The sequence below is a fragment of the Bicyclus anynana genome, chromosome 15, assembly GCF_947172395.1.
Source record: "Bicyclus anynana chromosome 15, ilBicAnyn1.1, whole genome shotgun sequence".
In the NCBI taxonomy this organism is placed as follows: domain Eukaryota; kingdom Metazoa; phylum Arthropoda; class Insecta; order Lepidoptera; family Nymphalidae; genus Bicyclus; species Bicyclus anynana.
This window is the reverse complement of record NC_069097.1, coordinates 10699866-10722424: the sequence shown is the minus strand read 5'-3', so window position 1 is coordinate 10722424 and position 22559 is coordinate 10699866. Positions and strand designations below refer to the sequence as shown.

Below are 22559 nucleotides of genomic sequence, written 5' to 3'. Positions count from 1 at the left end.
ATGGTAGAAAGATGATGAAGTAACACAATAGTAACCTTTCAAATAACGGTGGCGAAAACACGCATTTTCATATAATATAGTTAATTTGCGTGTTTGTCCATTAGCAATTTGTATAAACAACTTTCATTCATGCATGCAAGTCTATTAGTGCTAGTCGTCGAGTCTAATATCGTGTGTCTCTTGAAATACGACCCGTGCGTGCGCCGTCACGTGGCCAATCGCAGTTTGAGTTAAGAAACTGGTTGACCGTGACAGACATAACTGTAACGAGACACCGCGTAATGTAACGTTACTCTTGATGGTTTCTTATATCATTTCATTAAGGGAGTTGCTATAAACTGCACCTTAATAACGTGATAACCATTGTAGGTAGTTCCTGTCCAGGTCTGGCTTGTGGGAGGCTTCGGCCATGGCTAGTTACCACCCTACCGACAAAGACGCACCGTCAAGCGATTTAGCGTTCCGGTATTATGTCGTGTAGAAACCGAAAGGGGTGTGGATTTTCATCCTACTCCTAACAAGTTAGCCCGCTCCCATCTTAGATTGCATCATCACTTACCATCAGGTGAGATTGTAGTCAAGGGCTAAATTGTCAAGAATTAAAAAAAAAATGTTTTAAACATGAAAAAGTTTTTTCCTGGGTCCTGATGTTTAAAAATTCTACCAATCATAAACACTTTGGTTTCTGAAAGATAAAGTAAACTGTTTTAAATTAATCGTCGCCATCTTCGCAGTCAATTAATAAATATTTAACCGATACGACCATAATATATAACCATAGGTTTAGCCTGAACATAAAATAAAATCTAAGATCGTAATATTGGGAGAAAAATATTAATGGGCAAATTCTTCTACTAGCTTACTAAACCATGTGTTCTGTGGTATTGCCGTCGAACTCTTAAGGTCGGTAGGTATTGCAATACAATGAAAATGCCCTCAAACAAGGTTGTTTATACTGGTCTACCTAATAAATAGTGAGTAGAAACTTACAATTACTAGTAACGACATTATTTTTACTTATATACTTAGGTAAGATATACTAGTCCAGTTATTTTAGGTTTCATCTGGGGAAAAATTCCTAGTGAGCTGAATTTTTGTATACACCTTTATTACGGCGTTATTATGAAGTTGTGAAAAATCGACATCGATATCGTGCCGGCTAAAAAAATTACAGAGGTCAAAAGGTCACGAAAATCAGTTTTTTGCAAATATTTCGCGACCTATTGCTCGGACGTCAATAGAGGTCATTATAAAAATTGTTCCTCATAAAATTGTCTACAAAAATTTCTCTTATAGTTTTTCTGTAAAATTAACGGATTTCCGATCATAGCGCTGAGAAAGCGACTATATTGTGACGATGCACTCGTTTCCTCACCACCTTCGAGGTAGAATGCAAGGCGCGTTTTTTACATGGTTTCCCCCGTAGGCATAATCCATGATATATAATGAAAGTTTATTTTAATTAACAATTAATATTTTTTTATCAAAATTTTGAAAAATACCGAAAAAAATAAATTTTTGCGAATAATTTTTTTTTATTCATTGTCAATATTTTCAGCTTCACTATCGTTATTGGCTACTGACAAAATGTCAAGTGGAGTTATTTCTTGATTTAAATCTACATCTTCATCATTTTCATCATTCGTTGACTCGGCGTTTAAGCATGACTGGCCGCGGCAATGCCCACAAACTTTTGAGCATCTCAATCCAATTTTTTTGCATCCACATTTACCGCCACAACCTTTTGTACAATTACAAAAGATTGTATTCAGTAGTTCATCGGGTGCTGGTGGTAATAAAGTCATTATTGGATGCAGCTTTTCATTTTTTAACTCCCAACCCCACTGTTCTGGATCGATGTCTCTTCCTAGCCAGGTTTGTATTTGGTAATATGCTCGAAAAATATGCTGTTGAGCTGAAGAAGTAGGTGGTAATGAAGGAAATTTTACAGCTGTACTTTGTCTTGTTAATTTAGCAAAGCTGTAGCTTTTATCTGTAATTATCAATTGAATTTTCTGATTTTGGAACACCGTATACAGCTAGTAGAAAATGTATTCCAGTATTGACAATGACATCTCGAGAGCAATTTTCTTGTTGGAATATTTCTGTACAATTGTTTATATCGGGTCTTTTTTCAAACATCTTCATGACTTTCAATTTTCCTTTCCCAAAAAGTGCTGAAGTTGTATCGCATCCGGTCATGGCATGCAGAAACAGAATATTTTTTTTGCAATGTGGATACTTGTTGAGGCTATCAGTCGAGTATATTTTTGTTTCAGCATTGTTTTTTCCTGGTTTTTTGAAAAAAATTGATGTAGATTGATCAAGTATTTGAGTGCGTGCTATGAGTATACTCAGTCTGACTGGGAGTAGCAGGTATAAAGGGACGGGTCTCGGAACAATGAAATACGAAACATCTGCCATTGAAGGTCATTAGAATGAGATATAGTACGTCTTACTAAAAACCTAAACCCCAATACGATAAATGTATCTTTCTGGAAACATCTAAATGTAAAATAAAAGATTTAGAGACATTTACAAACATTACTAACAATACCGTATGTGAGTGCCGCTTTCTCAGCACTATGATCGGAAAACCGTTAATTTTACAGAAAAACTATAAGAGACATTTTTTGTAGATAATTTTATGAGGAACAATTTTTATAATGACCTCTATTGACGTCCGAGCAATAGGTCGCGAAATATTTTAAACTTCATAATAACGCCGTAATAAAGGTGTATACAAAAATTCAGCTCACTAGGAATTTTTCCCCAGATTGGGGTATAAAATGCCTAAAATTACTGGACTATACTTAGAGTTTTACAGTTAGATTGTTATTTTATTTTTTTAATTATTCCAATTTTAAACATTACCCCATTTACCTAGTCAGGTTCATTTAGTAAAATGTATAAAATACTACCAAGATAAAAATGAAAAATTTGTACCTAATTTTCCCATTTTAGGAAAAAAATACCTCCAACGTTATCGATTGTCGTGAATACCATACCATGTTACCATTATGTTAAAATTTTATGTAATGTTTATGTCAAGGTTATGTCGCTAACGATAAAGCCCTGTGACATTGGTAAAAACGTAAAAACGAACTTAGAATAATTTGGATAATCAATAAAAATGTTAAGACCTATTGCACAGTTAGGAATGCCTTTGCAATTTAGTGATACCTATTGCATTCGATTCCTATATATTATCTAAATTATAGAATAAATCTTATAGACAAAGACGTATTGCCATCGGTATTGCCAAGCTTTTAATTTGGGGTTTCGGTACCTACGAACTTTGGTCTATTTGTCTGTATCTACTCGTATAGCCTCTTATAAGTTAATAACCCGCTAAATAAACCGTAAGTAAGTACCTATATTTTGACTCAAATTAGTGCGATACCATCTATACTAATATTAAAAGAGCTAAAATATATGGTATTGTAGGTCATTTTAATTGTAGGGGAAATCTCTGGAGATCCAGATAAGTAGATACTTATTCGATTTTCAAAATTGTTTTCCTACTAGAAAGCCACGTTATTCGTGAGTGTCAAAAGCTATATTTCATCCTCGTATTCTGACGGCAACGGAAACTATGGGGATGAAATCGCGACGCCTCGGCTAGTGATGAATATATCACCAATACTTTCCCACCCTTATGGTAGAAACTTATTGGTCGGCGATTTGGGTTATTCACAGTTTCATCATTGGAGCAGCATAATAGGTCTAAAGTCGCCTCTTCTACAAGAAAGAACGCCTGACTTCAAAAATAGACTGATAATATTAAATGATGATTAGTAAATAAGCTTTATTAGAAGGCTCAAAGACACTCAGCGGGTTCTAGATAGAGTTGATAATGCATTGGTATTTTTAATTTACAAACTACCTACTATTAGGTATAACCCGTTTACCCTTCTGCGCCCTATTATCAAGAAGGCAATCTCGAAAATCATTAGGTTATCACACGTTCGACGTACAAGGCCGCAAATCGCAATCGTTTCGTTCCTAGCACTGACGGCGCTATGCATGAGTAGCTATTTAAGACTTTAAACATAGGCTGGCTCTATGCAAAACGATAGATTTATCTAATAATGTTTATCCTACTTGGTCATGTATTTCATCTTATGTATAAGCGAGTAAAAACTCTGTTTGTCGCCGATAGCTTTCTTGCTAGCGTAACTGTTAACTGGCCAATGGGGTAAGTTAAAGCAAAGCTTTACGCAAGTAAAAATACTTCATCTATTTTTGCCGACTTCAAAAAAAGGAAGAGGTTATCAATTTGACACGTATGTTGTTTTTAATGTTGGTCACTTCATAACTTCGTCATTTCTAATCCAATTTTAAAAATTCTTTTATTTTTTGAAAGAGTATTCTTCCAGATTGGTCTCATTTAATTTTCAAGAAAATCGGTTCAGTAATTTTGTGTTAAAATTAAAATAACGAAAATACTCGTACTGTGGCGTTTTCGTTCACTATGTTGGTATAGGACACACAAAATAACATCGTATGTGCTACCTTATGAACACTTTGAAGGCGGTGCCAACATAGTAATGCATTAACTTGAGCCGTTTAAATCATAAAGTTTTAGGATTTTCAGGCTCCCGCGGCTCTTTCAGAAACGGCTTTAATTAATACTATGGCACCGCTTTCAAAGTATTCAGAAGGTAGCACATACGATGTTATTTTTAGTGTGTCCTATACTAACATAATGAACGAAGGCGTAAAGTAATATTTTTCGCTTTTAAGTTCATTTTTGTGATTTTGATATCGGTTGAATTTTATTGTTAAAAATTTTTTATTCATATAATAAACTGCCAGAACAAGCTATCTTAGAAATAGTTCCACTTTTTTAAAACGCTTGTTGTCATCAAACTACGACCGCAGGTGGATCCGTGGTACGATCCGTGGCCTTGCCTTGACTAGGTATAATTTGACTATCGTGTAAAGGTTTCATTTACACGACATACTTGGAATTAATCCTGCTAAATTACTGAAGATAAAAGAAGGTTGAAATGTCAGAAAAGGTAATTACATACCTTTTCTGTGGTGTCCTTAATGTTTCAAGTTTATGAAACAATCAGTTGGTTCACCTGCAGGGTTTTTCTGACAGGATGCTTATAGGTGTAATTTGACAGTGTGAGATTCGAATTCATCTCTTTCTAACCCCATACTAAAGATAGAGAGAGTTAATTGCGAATTCGAAGCTCACACTATGAAATTACAAAATAATTATTTATGGCACTGTTATCTAATGAGGACCATTGCAGCTTGTGTGCTGCAATGGCTAATTTAGTGCAGTGGCATGATAAAAGATATAAAAGAATTAAAAAATTTAAAATAATATACATTTGATATATAAATATACATTTGACGTTGGGCATTGGCTCCATGATTTTATATCGGCGTTACTCCTAGAATTAGGATAACATACATAACATAGGACTATTGATTAATAAATTTTCAATTCATTTTTCATTTCATTACTGGAAGTCAATGTAGCACGGTTTACCCGTGTGGTAATGAACATTACCCAACTACCTGTAGGAATAAAGCGCATTTAAATTAATGGCTTTTGACATAAAAATTTAACTCTCATTTATTACACATAAATAAGTCCTTTTTTTTAATTTTAACAATTTTAATATCATAAATATAAAATACAGAACACTATTAAAAATTTATAAAAAAGTCAATACTCTTGCTGCGGGACATTTGAGTGCCCAAGCAACCGGTGGTCAGGGCTCCAGTGAGGAAACTCCTTACAATGCGCGCCGTCTCAAGAAACACTGCCTTCTGTATCCCACCCTTGATCCAACAGTTAAGTGAAACCTTCCTAAGATGTTGGTCGAAGCGTTTTGCTTTAAGACCATTGACTGAAACAACCATCGGAACAATAATAGTTGACTCAACATGCCACATGGAGCAAGGTCCAAGTATTTTGATACTTTTTCCTTTTCGGCTTTTACCAGATTATCGTCATGTGGAACAGCTCAGACCAATTATTGTATGGGACCTGCCTCGCTACTTCAACTACTTTTCTGTCAAAGTATATCAACGATCTAATGCGATTATAAATACTGTCTCTATAGAATCGATGTTAAATAGTTGTAATCGTGTTCGTCGGTTAAAGAGCTCCGTAAAAATTCCTTTTTGTGTAATTGAATTGTGTAAAAAACGGGCAAAAACTTCTAGTTTATTTTAAGATATATACCAAATCTAAGCTAGTTTTCCTCAGAAAATGACAGACAATTTTGTTCGTGACTATGAGTGCGATACAGGTCCTTCTATAATTGGTCTGAGTGGAACAGTAATATAAATTTAATATTATTATTTATCTCTGTACCAAAATTAACTTAGATATACACGTGACGTACAGAAACTCGTACTTACTCAATCTAGTATGTATTCCTTTTTATTTTATAGACACAACGGTCTGTAATGTTCTGTGACTTTAACGCCTATATGCACGAGTCCTTATAACACCTCACCTACATTTAAAATAGGCTAAATACAAAATGGAACGCATATTCGTGGCCTACAATCGTTTGTCAGTCCTTAGCTCGCTACTTGTGTCAGAAGTTTATTTGTTTTAACTTTGAACATAGAAACTTAGCTTAGCGTTTAGCAAAATTTTCAAATTAATGGTTGGTATTAATTTAGGTCCATGTCCCGTTATCCATTAATCAATTCCGAAGGCCTTGGCCGAAACTCGCGTGTTGTTTGCCCCTAAAATACAATACAAACAAATATAGATAAGCATACAATATCTGTATGTACACTTGTGTACTTGGCTAAGTTGTTGTACAATACCTAAGCCTCTATGTTACTCAATATTTCTTTTCTGATGAGACAATCTCCGGCTATTTTACCGTAATTGCTTACCAACAACCATTTATCACTCTATGGTTGCCACCGAGCTGATTCTACATTAAGCTATGGAACGAAAATATATGAATTTAATTAGTTGACATTGTAGTAGTCTACTAAAATTATTTTGCCAAGACTTAATGGCTTTTGGTAATTAATGTAATAAATAAAATATAGGTCTTTCGGAGCGTAGCAAACCTAACAACTTATCTATGTGCAATCAGAACAGAACAGGTAACAAGCGAGCAACGACTCTACAGATTTTGGTAAATACTCGTACTAAACTACTAAAAAAACTTGCAAAAGAAAACCATTTTCTACAAAACGAACAATTACTAAATTTCCAATGGAATACGAAATATTCTAATTTTAATAATACATAATTTAAAGCTGATAGATAGATTCAAGCCAAGACAAGCGATTTAGCATTCCGGTACGATGTCGTGTAGAACCCGAAAGAGGTGTGGATTTTCATCCTGCTAAAAAAATCTTTTGTAGGTTTGGGTGTACTCTTCTATAACAAGATCCCCAAGACTGTGGTGGACCTGCCAATGCATAGCTTTAAGCAATGTGTTAAAAAACATTTACTTAGTCGAGGTTACTACAACATTGATGAGTTCCTTAAAGATAAAAGCGCTTGGAGGCCATTGGATCAGCTTCCACCTTCACACAGGAAATAAAACTATAAGAAATTGTAATTGTTATCAATTGTAAATTATAATACTGTAAGACTTTTTCAAAAGAGCAACTGTTGAGTTTCTTGCCGGTATCTTCTCAGCAGAACCTGCCTTCCGAACCGTTGGTAGAATCTTTACAAATAGTCAACTGACGTGTCAAAAGTGCTTGTAAACTGAGCCTACTTGAAATAAATGATTTTTGATTTTTAAACAATAAAAATAAGAATAAAAAAAAATCCGTTTGGAAGAAACGAACACAAAATCAACAATATAGTAAACATTACATTATATCGGCATGTGTGACATTTGGCCTAGTTTCTGCCAGTAGATAGTTGACACCACAACAGGAACTGTCAGTGGGGGAAATGCCACTAAATTATGTAAGTAGGTATGCATTCAAATCCACACAAACATTTTTCCTTGTTTCCACGAATGGTGTGACACCATAAATTTTCTATTTTAACTATAGTTATTTCTCGTAAAAAAATCGAAACAGTTCGCAAGTATTGTTCAGGAAGACTGTTTTTTGATGAGACGTATATTTTGGCGTAGCTGGGAATGCCTTGCTTTATGACCGTGTTGGGTTTTCAACTCGGATCTATGGGGGCTTACCACAACCTTTTGCAAAACCATCATGATATCTGTCCATCTTATTTAAGGGCGTAAGTAACGTTACCTCATTAAGTGGTACGAATTGAGTGTATAAAATGATTAGTGACTCTCTCTCGATGTAGCTCAATGGCTCTCAGGGTATGAAATGTCTAAACGTTATGGAATCGCTACGGATTTAAGAGCTTGTAGTAAGGCCCCAGTTTGGGATACAAAATAGCTCAGGTCTGAGTCTGGTAATTGTTTCCGGTTACCATCCTAATAGTAAGAGTTCATTTATGCAACCAGCAACTGCTGCAGTCGTCGGTAGCAGTTGCCAGTTGCTGTTTGCAACGTGCTGCTCGTGTAAATGAACCCTAATACGTAATACGCTGAGGTCCCATTAAAGAGCCTGCGGCATTTACACAATCAGAGAAGCTGCCAAAGTGCGTTTCGTATACTACGTAGAAATCTTTCAGGGGTGGGTAAAGTCAAAGTGCTGGTTCGAAGTTCTCGCTACCGTCAGACTATACCACGAGATCCATGCAAACATACTTCTTTCTATCCACGAATAATGTGATATATTAATATTCGTGATATTTTCTACTAACCCTAGTAGACTTCTAACGATCTTAAATTCCAATCCAATACCTAATTAGCATAAAACTCCAATACCAAAATAACATTTCTTTTCTTAACCACCCCTGTATTAAAACAAAAGTTGGAGACATTTTAGGAGGATTCGAGTTTTAACGAGCATAGATAAAGTTTATATCTATTTTCTAGCAGATGAAGTCGCGGACGAACGCTAGAATAATCGAAGAAGAAGACAACTAGGTGGCAACCCTTATCATAACAAGCGTGTATACCGTGAGAGTTTAGAGTGGTATGATATCCGCATTTCGTCTCCGAGAGCGTCAGAACAATGGTCCATTTCGTAACAACGCTCATACTTTCCGCACTTTCTGTGATACATGCCAACGTCTATCGACATTGTTTGCTGTTTAAAGGAAAATGTAAGTAATGTAATATAGTAATACCATAAAGCGGAAGAGCAAGCTGATCTCATATGGCTCTCAGGCCAGGCGAGTTGTAAAAAATGTTAACACAGACTTAAGAGTGATACATTAATGCAAGCCGACTCTCAATAGCTGAATGGTAAAGTGACAGGACTCCGAGGGGTGTTGGTTCGATGCTTGCCCCGCTGGACTATAGTCGTACCCACTCGTAATACAGTCTTTCTCGACTAGTTGGAGGAGAATGAAAATGTTAGTCATATTAAAAGATATGGCAAATATTCTTTAAAAAAATGGGTGATGGGTGATGTGGGGGAATAGCTTAGTGTTGTGATAATCAGGCAAAGACCATCATCATCAATCATAAGAAGGGCATGGTAAGTGATTACTAACATTCCTCTAAGCATCAACTCACAAAGGTATATTCAGTAGTAGAGTATTTTCCATTCTGAGCAATTTATACTATAGCAATTTATATTATAATAATATGCTCCCGACCGACTTTTTTTTTTCGGTCACGGCGGCTAATCTCATGGTGAGATTAACCATGTACGCAGGAGATATTATAGTGCACAAGTGTATGCTTGTGCACTATAATATCGTTTGTTTTTGTTGGCCTGACCCGGGATTCGAACCCTGGACCTCATTGTCCGTAGCTGAACCAGCTAATCACGGGACCAATGAGGCAGTTAATTTATACTATAATGCCTACCCTAGTTACAAACACGTGCTCGCTCGCTTAGTCTAGATCTAGAAAGTCAATGATAAATCAAGTCGCTCGTCATCCCGATTAATTTTGAATGAAATTTGAAAAAGCTTACAGTCTAGCGCAAAAGAACCAAAGTCACTGACATAGCTCAGCGAGTCACAAAGCTGAAGTGGCAATAGCCAGGGCACATTGTTCAAAGAGCCGATGGACGTTGGGGTTCCAAGATGCTGGAATGGCAACCCCGCACTGGAAAGCGCAGTGTTGGTCGACCCCCACTAAGTGGACCAAGGACATCAAGCTGCTGGGTGCTGACGGCTCAAGACCATTTTGTTTGGAAGTTTATGCAAGAAGCCTATGTCTAGCAGTGGATCAGTCCATCGGCTGTTAATGATGATGATGGATGATGATGATGATAATGACGATACAAACTTCTTTATTACATGAAAAATGTTACAGGCGTGATAGCATGCCCACGCACCATGCACCCTTACCATACGCGCTGCAATGGTGACACCATGTCACAAGCAACGTGCGATTCACCGATACCACGTATCCTAGGTAACTAAAAAATCTCCTTATTTTGTCCAAAAGTAAAAAAACGCCAATGTTTCTTTTGGCTTCCCTATCCCTACTCTACCCTACACCTACCTAACCCTACCCCTACCATAACCTGCCTTGCGTTAATCATCGAAAGTTCATTTATTTGTAAGCCCTATTTTACTAAGAGCCAGCATTAAATTGATAATATTCGACGAGCTAAAGGGGCCGGACTCATCTCAGTATGATCCCCATCTGCTAGGCTAATTATAGATCTACCCAATTGGAACAATAATAATTGGATTTTTCATAAGTCTTTGGGTAATCATCATGGTCTTTTTCATAATCTTTCATAGTGATTTACTCAAATGAAAATATGACCAATGCCTTAATGGTCATATTAAGTACTGTACTTAACTTCTTGCTTAAATACTCATTTCAGGATATACATGTGGTTGGTCTCGCTGCGACTGTAACGGAGACATGCTGTGGGACGATCAAAATGAGTATTGTGTCAAAAGTACTGAATGTCCGCTGTACATATCCAAACCATCCAAACGGAAGAGTCGCCGCAGTGAACGTAGGAAGCAGGGCAAGAGGCGTAGAAAGTCCAAGAATATAGAAATTAAGGAAGAGCCAGAACCGTTTGATTAATTAATTAAATTGTATATGATTAGCAGCGGTTGCTCCGTGGTTCCACCTGTGTATTTTCCGGTAGGAATACAGGGATAAAATATATCCTGTGTTACTGCATGATAGGCTAAATTATACTGGTGAATCTCATGGTGAATAACAAGAATAAAAGAATTTTTAAAATGGGTTTAGCAACTTTAGTGTGAAAACATGAAAAACTAACAAACTTTTAACTTACATTTGTATTTATTTATATTAAATTAAGGTCATGGTGACATAATTCATATGCTATTTTGACTGTATTTAACCAAAGAAATCAATAAAGTTACACAATAAAAACACCTAGTTTTTTCTCAACTTCCAGTCCTTTATTTGCCTTAAGCTTAAATACTGTTTATGGTTAGATTATGGCTAGTTGAAAGGCCTTAAGAAAGTAGTAATAAACGAAGATGCAGAAACGATTTCATGATTCATTTAGTGTTTGGTCGTATATCAATATGAACAAAAACTTACAAATAATTTTTAGGTTTTATGTCCCATGTTATGCTAAAGAGTGGTTCTGGATAACTACAGATAGATAATAGATTGTGGCTTGTGGAAACTTCATGAAAATAAAAATAAAGATAAAAAATAAATAAAGGAAGTTTTTAGTTCCCATATGATTAGTAACTTACTGGCTGTGCTTAATAAAGACCTGTCTTCCATTTGACATACTATATAGCTGACATTATATACTGGCCCTATACTTATACTAAAGACATGCATTCAGCCTATGGTCCTACTATAGCTAAATACGGAAGCCAATTATGGAGTTTTTTTTCTTTAAGTGTCTTAGTTAGCCCATGACCACAATCTTACCTGGTGGTAAGTGATGATGCAATCTAAGATGGCAGAATTTCAGACCGCGGTAGCTTGGGAAGGGAAGGTTTCATGGGAAATTATTCTTTGTAGCGCATACCGTATTGGGAATATGGGAGTACCTTATCAGCCGATAGACGTCCACTGCTGGACATAGGCCTCTTGCATGGACCTCCAAGCACAACGGTCTTGAGCCGCCAGCATCCAGCGGCTCCCTGCAACTCGCCTAATTTCCTTGGTCCACCTAGTGGAGGGTCGACCAACACTGCGCCTACCGGTGCGGGATCGCCATTCCAGCACCTTGGGACCCCAACGTCCATCGGCTCTTCGAACTATGTGACCTGCCCATTGCCACTTCAGCTTCGCGACTCGCCGAGCTATGTCAGTGACTTTGGTTCGTCCGCATGAGATCCGCAGTCTTCTCATTCCTGATTCGATCACGCAGTGAAACTTCAAGCATAGCTCGCTCCATCGCCCGCTGAGTGACTTTGAGCCTTCCAATAAGGCCCATAGTCAGCGACCAAGTCTAGGATCCGTAGGTCATCACATGGAAGTGTTATGAATTAATTTCAAACAATTAGACAATTGATGAACACTGGCAATTGACTAACTGAGTTCAAAACTATTCGTCATACGCCCTCGTTATCGCCTTCGTCTTCGTAAGTTGTTATACCAACGTAGAGAACTGTACCAAGTGCTATTCTGTAATAATGTTTTTATAACTTAGGATTAGAAAGATAGAGGTGAATAGCACTCCTGAAGCGAGTACGTGGAGTATTTTGAAACTATTGCCAATTATTATTGAATTTCCCCCAGATTTATCATACATTGACCAAGCAATACTAATAATTGCTCTAATTCCCGTGGAGTTCACATGGGTATCAATATTTATCTGTTTCAATTGGATCAATTTTTCTCTGAAACCAAACAAGTTTCATAAATTATTTCCTGCTTCAACGATACAATTGTTCGTTAAGATACCGTGCGATGACCATTGTTGGTAATATATCGGCGTAATGAAGACGATAAAATTGGTTGTCATTTTATACTTCTACATTCGGTTTAGTAAAGCCTTGTATTACCAAATCGGTAAGCAAGGGTGCTTATTGTTTAATAACACATGTAAGTTTACCTTTATCTATTCAAATATATATAATATATATATTATAAAGAGGTAAAGTTCGATCTACTAAACCGTTTTCGACAATTCTACTAGAGAGCTACATTGTTTGTGAATATCATAGGCTATATTTTATTACCGTACTGTCAAGGGAACGTGAGCTACGCGGGTAAAATCGCGGTACAAACTTGAGTTTTTGTGCTCTGTTGATGACAAAAACAGGCCTTTATTTTAACCTCAAATTGAAATTTTTGCACAGGCGTCGATAATTGCCCAGAAAACATGCACAGAGTGACCAGTGATTGTCTCCCAACCGCGTCTCAGAGGACTTGCGACGATCCAGTTGCAACATCAATGGGCGTTATATGCGACTGGTCGCGTTGTGACTGCGACTTCCCCTTTGTCCTACATTTAGCGTCCGGATATTGCTTCGACTATGAGGATTGCCCCTAATTTGTGATGCCTAGATATTGACTGGAAATAAAACGTTTTTGAATATTTTTTTTTTTATTGAGGAAAAATACAATGAGGATAAGTTCCTCATTGTATTTGCTCATTGTATTGATAACGTATCCTAATAACTATCCTAACATACCTATTATCCTTTAAAAATGTTGGTATTAATTGCAGAAACCTCTAAATAAACTAATGTATTTTATCTTCAAATTTTAAATTTTGAAACATAGTACCAACTTCCTAACTATATTTTTATTTATTTAAAACCCTTATTTTGATTTAGGAAATTCAAATGGAATATTAAATTTAAATTAAAGATAAAGACCATAAAGTGAAAAAGAGTTTATTCGTTTAGTTAGTCACCCCATTCACAACTTTAGAAATCTAGATTAGTAGGTACATAAAGATGGATATACTAAATTTTATCCTCTAATTCCTACAGCATCGGGATAAACAGGTGAGAAAACGCTTAGTACGGCTATTATTCAATGCATTAAATAAATCTATCTCGTCTCACCAATATATAATCGCGAAGGTGTAAGTAAGGTGAATGGAATATTTTGTTACTTACAAATAGGCTACTTTTTATTCTGGAAAAATCAAGAATTCCCACACAATCTGTGAAAAACTAAATTTCAGAATTGCACAAGAATTCGCTAGTATACCATATTTTAGTTATTTTTCAGTATAAATAGACATGATGGATTTTTTTATTTCCATTAACCCGTTTCAACGCTTCCAAGTGATAGGGGGCACCCAAATCCATTAAATATATTTCTCGAGATTGCTTTTTGCTTTATCGAATAACATTTTCTCTAGCGTGATATGAAACGTACCTACTTTTAACGTTATCAAAACGTGAAATTGAAAACGTGCGATATTTTCCACTTTGAGTGTGCTATCGATAAGTCAATAATACACTGATGCATTTTTATTTAGTTACTAGCTGACGCCGCGCGGTTTCACCCGCGCGGTTCCCGTCCCCGTAGGAATACATGGATAATATAGCCTATCGCCTTCCTCGATAAATGGGCTATCTAACACTGAAAGAATTATTCAAATCGGACTAGTAGTTCCAGAGATTAGCGCGTTCAATCAAACAAATAAACTCTTCAGCTTTATTATATTAATATAGATTAGTTTCCTGCATCCAAGTTCCCAGTCAAAAAGCACTGTGAGATTTGAGACAAACATGTAATGTTTCAAATGGCTGTATTTTAGCAGAGAAACAGAAAAATCTGAAACTGGTATAGTGGTATGTCTCTCAGACCGAGAGTTAATTTTTCCTTTTGTTGTGGAATCCCTTGGGCCATAGACAAAAAAATTATCCGAATTATTTCATCGCGGCTTAACTGGTGACAGAAGGGGTGGCACATTTTCAGTGTAAAGATCAGCCTGGCTGTTTAACGCGTAAATACAGCAAGTTTTCTTGCCAGTATTCCAAGTGATCATGATTTGTATAGTTATTAGGATAAGTTAGCTGAATGTATTTAATTATTTTATTAGGTCATTCGTGAGTGTTGGGGATTTTTTTTATTTACTACAAGCATCTTTCAAAAGTTTTACTAAAGTAATCCTATATCTTGAATGAAACGAAATGCATATGTTGAGATGGATGTGTGGTGTGACAAAAATAGATAAAATAAGGAATGAGTATATAAGAGGAAGTCTGAAGGTGGCAGAAAAATTGAGGAGTAGAAGGTTAGCTTGGTATGGACATGTAATGCGTAGAGAGGAAAGTCATATTACTAGAAAAATTTAATGTGCAAGTGGAAGGTCATAAGAGGAGAGGAAGGCCAAAGAAGAGATGGTTGGATTGTGTGAAAGAGGACATGTGTGTAAAAGGAGTGGATGATGAGTTGACGAGTAATAGAAACGAATGGAAAAGATTGACATATTTTTCCGACCCCACTTAAGTGGAATAAGGGTAAGGAGATGATGATGAATCCTATATCTTGAGATTTACCCTAAAAATATCAGTATGTAGAAAAACACTCAATAGGCTTTCTAACTACCTTCCCTACTTACTTCCTCACATATTTTAATAGAAAACCTACCAAAAAACTAATAACATCTTCAAAAAAACTGTAACCCAACCTAAGCTAAGTACTAGGCCGTCATAAATCGATAGGAGTTATTATGTAGGTTATTCATATAATACGAACGTTGTTCCAGGTACACAGGCCATTGCCCGCTACTGAAGTTTCGCTACGGGAAATGCTACGGCGACAACACGCGGCACATTCTCAAAGAAATACGCTCTAAAGGACTGTTCAAGTGAGATTCTCCCCTTTATTAATGCACATTCTATCGACCATAAACCATATCTAATCTATATTGATCATATCCAGTTAATCCTGTTCAACCAAGATATATTTAGATAGATTTTATAGAAAGACTAGCTGAACCAGTTGTACGGGTTTTTGAGTTGTATGTATTTTAAAGCCTCATAAAAAATAATACAAAAAACGATATATATCATAACAAAATAATTTGGCAAAAATGGCACCCTTAATACTTTTTCATACCCCTAGTATGAAAAATTCATAACAATCTATTCTTAGAACTACTGAAGATTCATATAAAACTTTATCAAAATCGGTCAAGCCGTTTTAAAAGTGTATGGCAACAACAATGTGACACGATAATTAATTTAAGAGTTCTAAAATATGTGGGTACTGAAAAAAACAGCTACAATAGTCAAGTACCTACTCGTATATTACGACCATAAAATTTTAATTCAGTACCAATTATGTAAAACATACACGAAACTTCTATATAACTTGTATACGTATTTCGTTGTACCTACACTGCAGCATTTCTTGATAAGTACTGTTTACAAACAAAAATGAGGGTATAAATCACTAGTCATTTCACACCTAATAATAACTAAAATTTGACGACCTCCGTGGCGCAGTCGTATGCGCGGTGGATTTACAAGACGGAGGTCCTGGGTTCGATCCCCAGCTGGGCCGATTGAGATTTAGTTATTGGTCCAGGTATGGCTGGTGGGAGGCTTCGGCCGTGGCTAGTTACCACCCTACCGACAGAGACGTACCGCCCAGCGATTTAGCGTTCCGGTACGATGTCGTGTAGAAGCCGAAAAGGGGTGTGGATTTTCATCCTCCTCCTGACAAGTTAGCCCGCTTTCATTTTAGATTGCATCATGACTAGTCAAGGGCTAACTTATAAAGAAATAAAATAAAAAAAATAACTTGTTCGTAAATTAATTAAAATAAGTTTGATTCATAAGCTTAAACAATTAGATATGGTTAATGTATTTTATATAACATTGTAAAAACAAACCATACATTTTTAAAAATAAATAAGTTATGAAAAGACAGGCGTTTTTTACCTTCATTTCTAATTTCTTTGTTGGTAAACAGTACTCATCGAGAAAGGCTGTAATATAGTAAGACTAGCTGACGCCGCGCGGTTTCACCCGCGTGGTTCCCGTTCCCGTAGGAATCCGGGGATAATATATAGCCTTCCTCGATAAATAGGCTATCTAACACTGAAAGAATTTTTCAAATCGGACCAGTAGTTCCTGAGATTAGTGCGTTCAATCAAACAAACAAACAAACTCTTCAGCTTTATCGTTTTTCGAAGTTCGTACGTAGGACATTATCGTTCTAAAGTAACCTACGTAAGTACCTACTATGTAACTCAATCTAGGTTACAAGGTCTATCGTATACGATTTATGAGTTTATGCTACAATAGTCTACGGCACGTAGCGGCAACTTATAATCGTTATCTTGTTCTAGCAGTTTGTTAAAACGCAATTTGTAAGGGCATTTTCCAAATTTATACCTACTATAGTTTACTACTATATACATATTTTCAACCGACTAAAAAACGGAGAGAAGGTTATGAATTCGATGCGTATATATTTGTTTTTTTTTTATAAATACGCATAACTTTTAACAGATTGGTCCGATTTTTATAATGCTTTTTATATGAGAAAGATTTTATTTATTAAAGTCGTAACTGAAAAAAACACATGAAAGAAAAGACAATGTCTAAGAAACCAAAATCTTCATGTTAGGTTAGGTTAGGTTAGGTCTACGTCTTGAATTAATACATCCCCGGCTTGGCACCGCCTTCAAAGTGATCAGTAGGTAGCATATATTATAATTTATTGTTTCGTGGGTACGTTTGTAATTTATGAAGTTGTGTTTAAAAAAAAATATAAACCCAGTGTATTTCTAAAATACAGCTATTATGTAATATGCTACGACATAAAACAGGTCGTATAATTTACATAATATAAATGTTTTATGAATTTCTTTAGGTATTTTATTTTTTTCCGTCAATACATCTAGTATGATGTTACGCAGTTGTATATCTATTTTAGAATCGATGATTTGCATAGTAGACACGCACTCTTGAGCATGAAATATTATGAAAGTCAATCTTGTACTCCACTTGAATACAAGAGACAAGTATTCAAATTAATTATTTAACTTAAGAAATCACTTGATAAACATTTTTTTGTACCTAACTATTAATTTTACGACTATGTTATTTTCAGCAAACCACTGAAGTATAGGCCAGGAGACAACTACGAGATCGATAACATGCCGCGACGCAGCGGGCCCATGCGCGACGTGTACGACGGCACGCGACACAGACAGCCCGCCTACATGACCGGCTACACGGGATACGTGCCCGGCATGCATTTCACGTAAATACTTTGTTATGTATAAGCCAGGAGACCACTACGAGATCGACAACACGCTGCAGCGGGCCCTTGCGCGACGTGTACGACGGCACGCGACACAGACAGCCTGCATATATGACCTGCATATATGACCAGCTACACGGGATACGTGCCCGGCATGCATTTCACGTAAATACTTTGTTAAGTATAGGCCAGGAGACCACTACGAGATCGAAAACATGCTGCGCCGCCGCGGGTCCATGCGCGACGTGTACGACGGCACGCGACACAGACAGCCCGCCTACATGACCGGCTACACGGGATACGTGCCCGGCATGCATTTCACGTAATTACTTTGTTAAGTATAGGCCAGGAGACAACTACGAGATTGACAACATGCCGCGACGCAGCGGGCCCATGAGCAACGTGTACGACGCCACACAGACAGCCCGCCTATATCGACGACCGGATACACGGGATACGTGCCCGGCATGCATTTCACGTAAATACTTTGTTAAGTATAGGCCAGGAGACCACTACGAGATCGAAAACATGCCGCGCAGCAGCGGGCCCATGCGCGACGTGTACGACAGCCCGCCTACATGACCGACCACACATGATACGTGCCTGGCATGTATTTCACGTAAAAGTATAGGCCAATAGACAACTACGAGATCGACAACATGCCGTGCTGTTTTATGTTCGCCATTTATAGTGACAAGAAATATTTACATACTTTACGTAAAATATCTTCGACCTGTTGTTTTGAGTCTGGTTTGATTTAATTTAAATAACCACCAACCACTTAAATGAGAGCCGCTTTAGCCCAGTATATATGACCTCTGCCTTCGATTCGGAGCGTAACTTGAATCCACTTCGGGGCACATCCAACTTTTCAGTTAGAAATTAAATATCGTCTCCAACGGTGAAGGAAAATTATCGTGGAGAAACCTGCATATCTGAGAATTTTCTCAACTCTCTACATGTGTGTAGTCTGCCAACCCGCGTAGGGTCAGCGCGGTGGCCTAATTATTAGCCTAACCCCTCATTCTGACAGGAGAATTGAGCTCAAAAGTGTCTTAATGGCGCCCAAAGTCATTTGGTAATGTCGATATATTGCCATTTACACAAATGACAATCAATTTTAGTTTAAGTTTTAGCCGGAGGACTTCTTTCATGAAAATAAAGTAATTGCATCGTTATACAGTTCGAACTAAATACATTTTCTTTTTCACAATATTCCTTATTCCATGCCAAGAAGAATCAACGCAAAATATCGTTCTTCTTTTAGTATTTTAACATACCATCACAACATAGTTAGGTAGTTTTAATACAGTTGAAATTTTTGCTTTAAACAGATATGGAAAATCCTACGGACGTGCAGCCGACGATTGCATGGCAGACTTCAGCGCAAGCCAAAGAGAGTTGCAACGCAAGACAAATCTCAACAGGAGCTTTGTGAGATCGCGGAGCGCTCCCAAGATGGAGACCGTTCATTCCCGAGATGAGATCAGAAGAGATTTGAATAGATTTATAGAGATCAATAAATACAAAGGTGAGATTTATGTTAATGTTTCGGAAGATATCGGTAAACGATGTTTAAATCTCTTTAAGCATTCAGTTTCGTTTGGTTTTGGGGGAATGTCGAAGATTATGTTAAGCCCATCGTGAATGTTTTCCATAGCTTTCTATTTATTTTGCAGAGTTACATCGTTAGGCAAAATATGTGACCTGGAAAGCATTCTGAGCGCTTTTCTGACTTATAAGGAATTTCCAGTAAAAAATCTCAACGCTCCGATTCTCCATCCCTGTGCCACGGAGAGCACGCTAAGCCGTTGGTCATTAAAATCCGATACAGCCAGTTAATTTAACATTATCAATCTAATCCCGCCAACTCGCATTAGAGCAGCGTGGTGGGCTTAAGCTTTCCCTTTCCTATATAAAGAGGGAGGCCTGGCCTAATGATGATGAAATAATTAATGGATTTTTGTGGGATTTTTACAGATTTTTACAGGTACTTGAAGCAATAGACCTACTTGTTACTTTGTGAATTAGCATAATGAATGTTCATTCGAAAAATCCGTCATTTACACGAAGTCTGGGCATCAGCTTGTCTAACTAAATTAACTTTGTACCTTCCAGAGAACACAATATCACCGGAATTTCCACCAATAGCGGGATACACGGGCCACATCCCGAGAATAAAAGGCTCCGAGGCCTCCCTCAGCCAGCGCTACCACTGCGCGGCCAAACGCGGCCTTGAGCTCATCAAGATGGAGAGGGACAAACGTAAGGTATCAAAAATTAAATGTAAATTAATATGTATAAAAGTGTTATTATTAGAAAAAACATACCTTTAAGTTTTAAAAGCGCCATCTGTAGTAACACTGCTAAACTACGACAAGCAAGCCCAGCGCCGAATCACTTTTGTCTTATAACGGCATAGTTGTGAACTAACTTGTAAAACCCTGTGTGAAGGGAGGCAAGTCTGACACGAGAGATGGCGCTACTAACCGCTACTATTTTTTAAGTTTCTCTTGCATGTATTATTTTATTTCTGAAAGAAGTTTTACTTCAGCACTCTCGTTTTCACTTTTTTGAAGTCAGTTAGACTTCAAAAAAGAAGGAAGTTCACAATTTGACTCGTATATATTTTTTTAAATTTTTATTACCTCAATACTTCGTCATTAATTATTAACCAATTTTGAAAATTCTTTTTTGTTTCATAGAGTATACTTCCAGATCGGTTCCATTTAATTTTTATTAAAATCGGTTTCACTTACATTTTTGAAGACGATTTCATTTTTATGATACAAAGGTTATTTAAAAACATACTTGAAATAAACCATTTTATATGATTTCAATAAAGGAACTCCAGAACGCTGACATCAACATCAGAGCCATCTTGAAGGACCACGACAGGAAGTCTTCGTATTGGAACTGGGGATAGCACACGGGCAGAAGGATGTTCTTCACCAAATGTCGTTGAACATTCTTCGCTAGGCTCCAAGAACAGTATTAGACAAATGAGTATTATCTTGCTAATATAAATGCGATGGTTCAGATTGATGGTTGTTTGTTATGACGCCAAAATGGATGGAAGGTTTTGGATGAAATTTGGCTAACATATAGATTATAGTCAGGAGTAAAATATAGGCTTCTTTTTATCCCGTTATTGCGGGAAGCAAAGTATAATTATTTATCAGAAATGGGATTTACGATAGTGAAATCATAGAGGTACCTTTACTTTCGATAGTGTGAATTTTGTATTGTTGTTGGTATTTTTAGTGCAAATAATGCTCCAAAAGTTGAGAATGTACAGAAATTACTAATAATATAACCTATCTACGTAATATAAATGCGATGGTTTGTAATAATGGATGTTTGTTACTCCACTGAAGCTAAATAAATTACAGAAAACGATTTTGAATGATGGATAGATAACAAGTTAAAAGTTGTTACTAACCAGCTTTTTTTCTGTTGATTAATTAATAATTATACAATTTAACAGCCTCAATGTCCTACAAATTGCGTGGTAAGTTATCTCGTTCCGACGCTTAAAAAATAATTTCCTGGTAACTCAGTTAGCTACCAGAATCAAGAATTTTCGTAAATAAAAAAGTTGAAAATTAACTTGATAGTAATCAGTAATTGTACAAAATGTTCTACGGATCCCTGACATAAATAGAATCAATAAAATTATGTCTTCGATGACGTTCCAATTTCACGCATTCAAAGAGTATTATTCAGATACTTCAAATTTGATATGCATACAAATTTACTTTATATATACCTAACTGTTATAGTCATAATATTTGCTGAATGTAAATAAACTTTTTATGAACTACCTAACTTCTTGCTATTTTTTAAATTGTAAAAGTAAATTCAAATCGTATCACTACTTTATGGGAAAATCGCTAGATACGGACGTATATCTACAGATGGGCTGAATACGTAACCTCCTATTTTGATACCTTAGAACATACCCTACTTTTTATCCCGATATTTACAACTCTGACAATATCTGTGCAATCGGATCTATGCAGGTGAAACCGCGAGGCATAGCTAGAATCTTATAACAATAACAAAAAGAAAGCCATCTAATAAAAATAGTGTTATTGAAATCGTTAAAGGCAGTCAAACTTAGTAAAATATTTTACATTTTTTTTCTTATTGAGAAAGAATACAATAAGGAACTTAAGCTAACTTATCCTAATAACCATAAAAATCATCCCCACGTGGAATATTTTACTTATATAATTTAAATAAATATTACCGTTATTATACCTAATAAGGTAACAATAACAATGAATTACCGTTATTGTAAGATAGTACTTATAATAATAATAATAATAATAATTTATTTACTTCAGGTTATACACCCATTTAAAATATACATAAATAAGTACAGATAATAATTAAATATAACTGCTCACT

At 36.4% G+C, this 22559-nt stretch overlaps 2 protein-coding genes across 2 annotated transcripts in view; both read left to right on the top strand.

Annotated features, from left to right (window-relative positions):
• Positions 1-22559, top strand: part of LOC112043175 (protein FAM166B-like) — a 28059-nt gene extending 5500 nt beyond the window's left edge. The window contains exons 2-6 of the mRNA XM_024078478.2: positions 15637-15738; positions 17994-18146; positions 19481-19677; positions 20265-20416; positions 20992-22559. Coding sequence (XP_023934246.1) covers positions 15637-15738; positions 17994-18146; positions 19481-19677; positions 20265-20416; positions 20992-21072 — 685 coding nt within the window. The 3' untranslated portion in view covers positions 21073-22559. The remainder of the gene's footprint in view (positions 1-15636; positions 15739-17993; positions 18147-19480; positions 19678-20264; positions 20417-20991) is intronic.
• LOC112043176 (uncharacterized) lies at positions 8890-11287 on the top strand. Its single transcript, XM_024078481.2, has 3 exons — positions 8890-9148; positions 10314-10415; positions 10837-11287. The coding sequence occupies exons 1-3, from the start codon at positions 9058-9060 to the stop codon at positions 11046-11048; spliced, it is 405 nt and encodes a 134-aa protein (XP_023934249.1). The 5' UTR covers positions 8890-9057; the 3' UTR covers positions 11049-11287.

Coding starts and splice junctions, on each gene's coding strand:
- LOC112043176 (XM_024078481.2), top strand. CDS start 9,058: ATGGTCCATTTCGTAACAACGCTCATACTTTCCGCACTTTCTGTGATA. Junction 9,149..10,313: donor TTTGCTGTTTAAAGGAAAAT/GTAAGTAATGTA, acceptor AAAATGTTACAG/GCGTGATAGCATGCCCACGC. Junction 10,416..10,836: donor ACCGATACCACGTATCCTAG/GTAACTAAAAAA, acceptor TACTCATTTCAG/GATATACATGTGGTTGGTCT.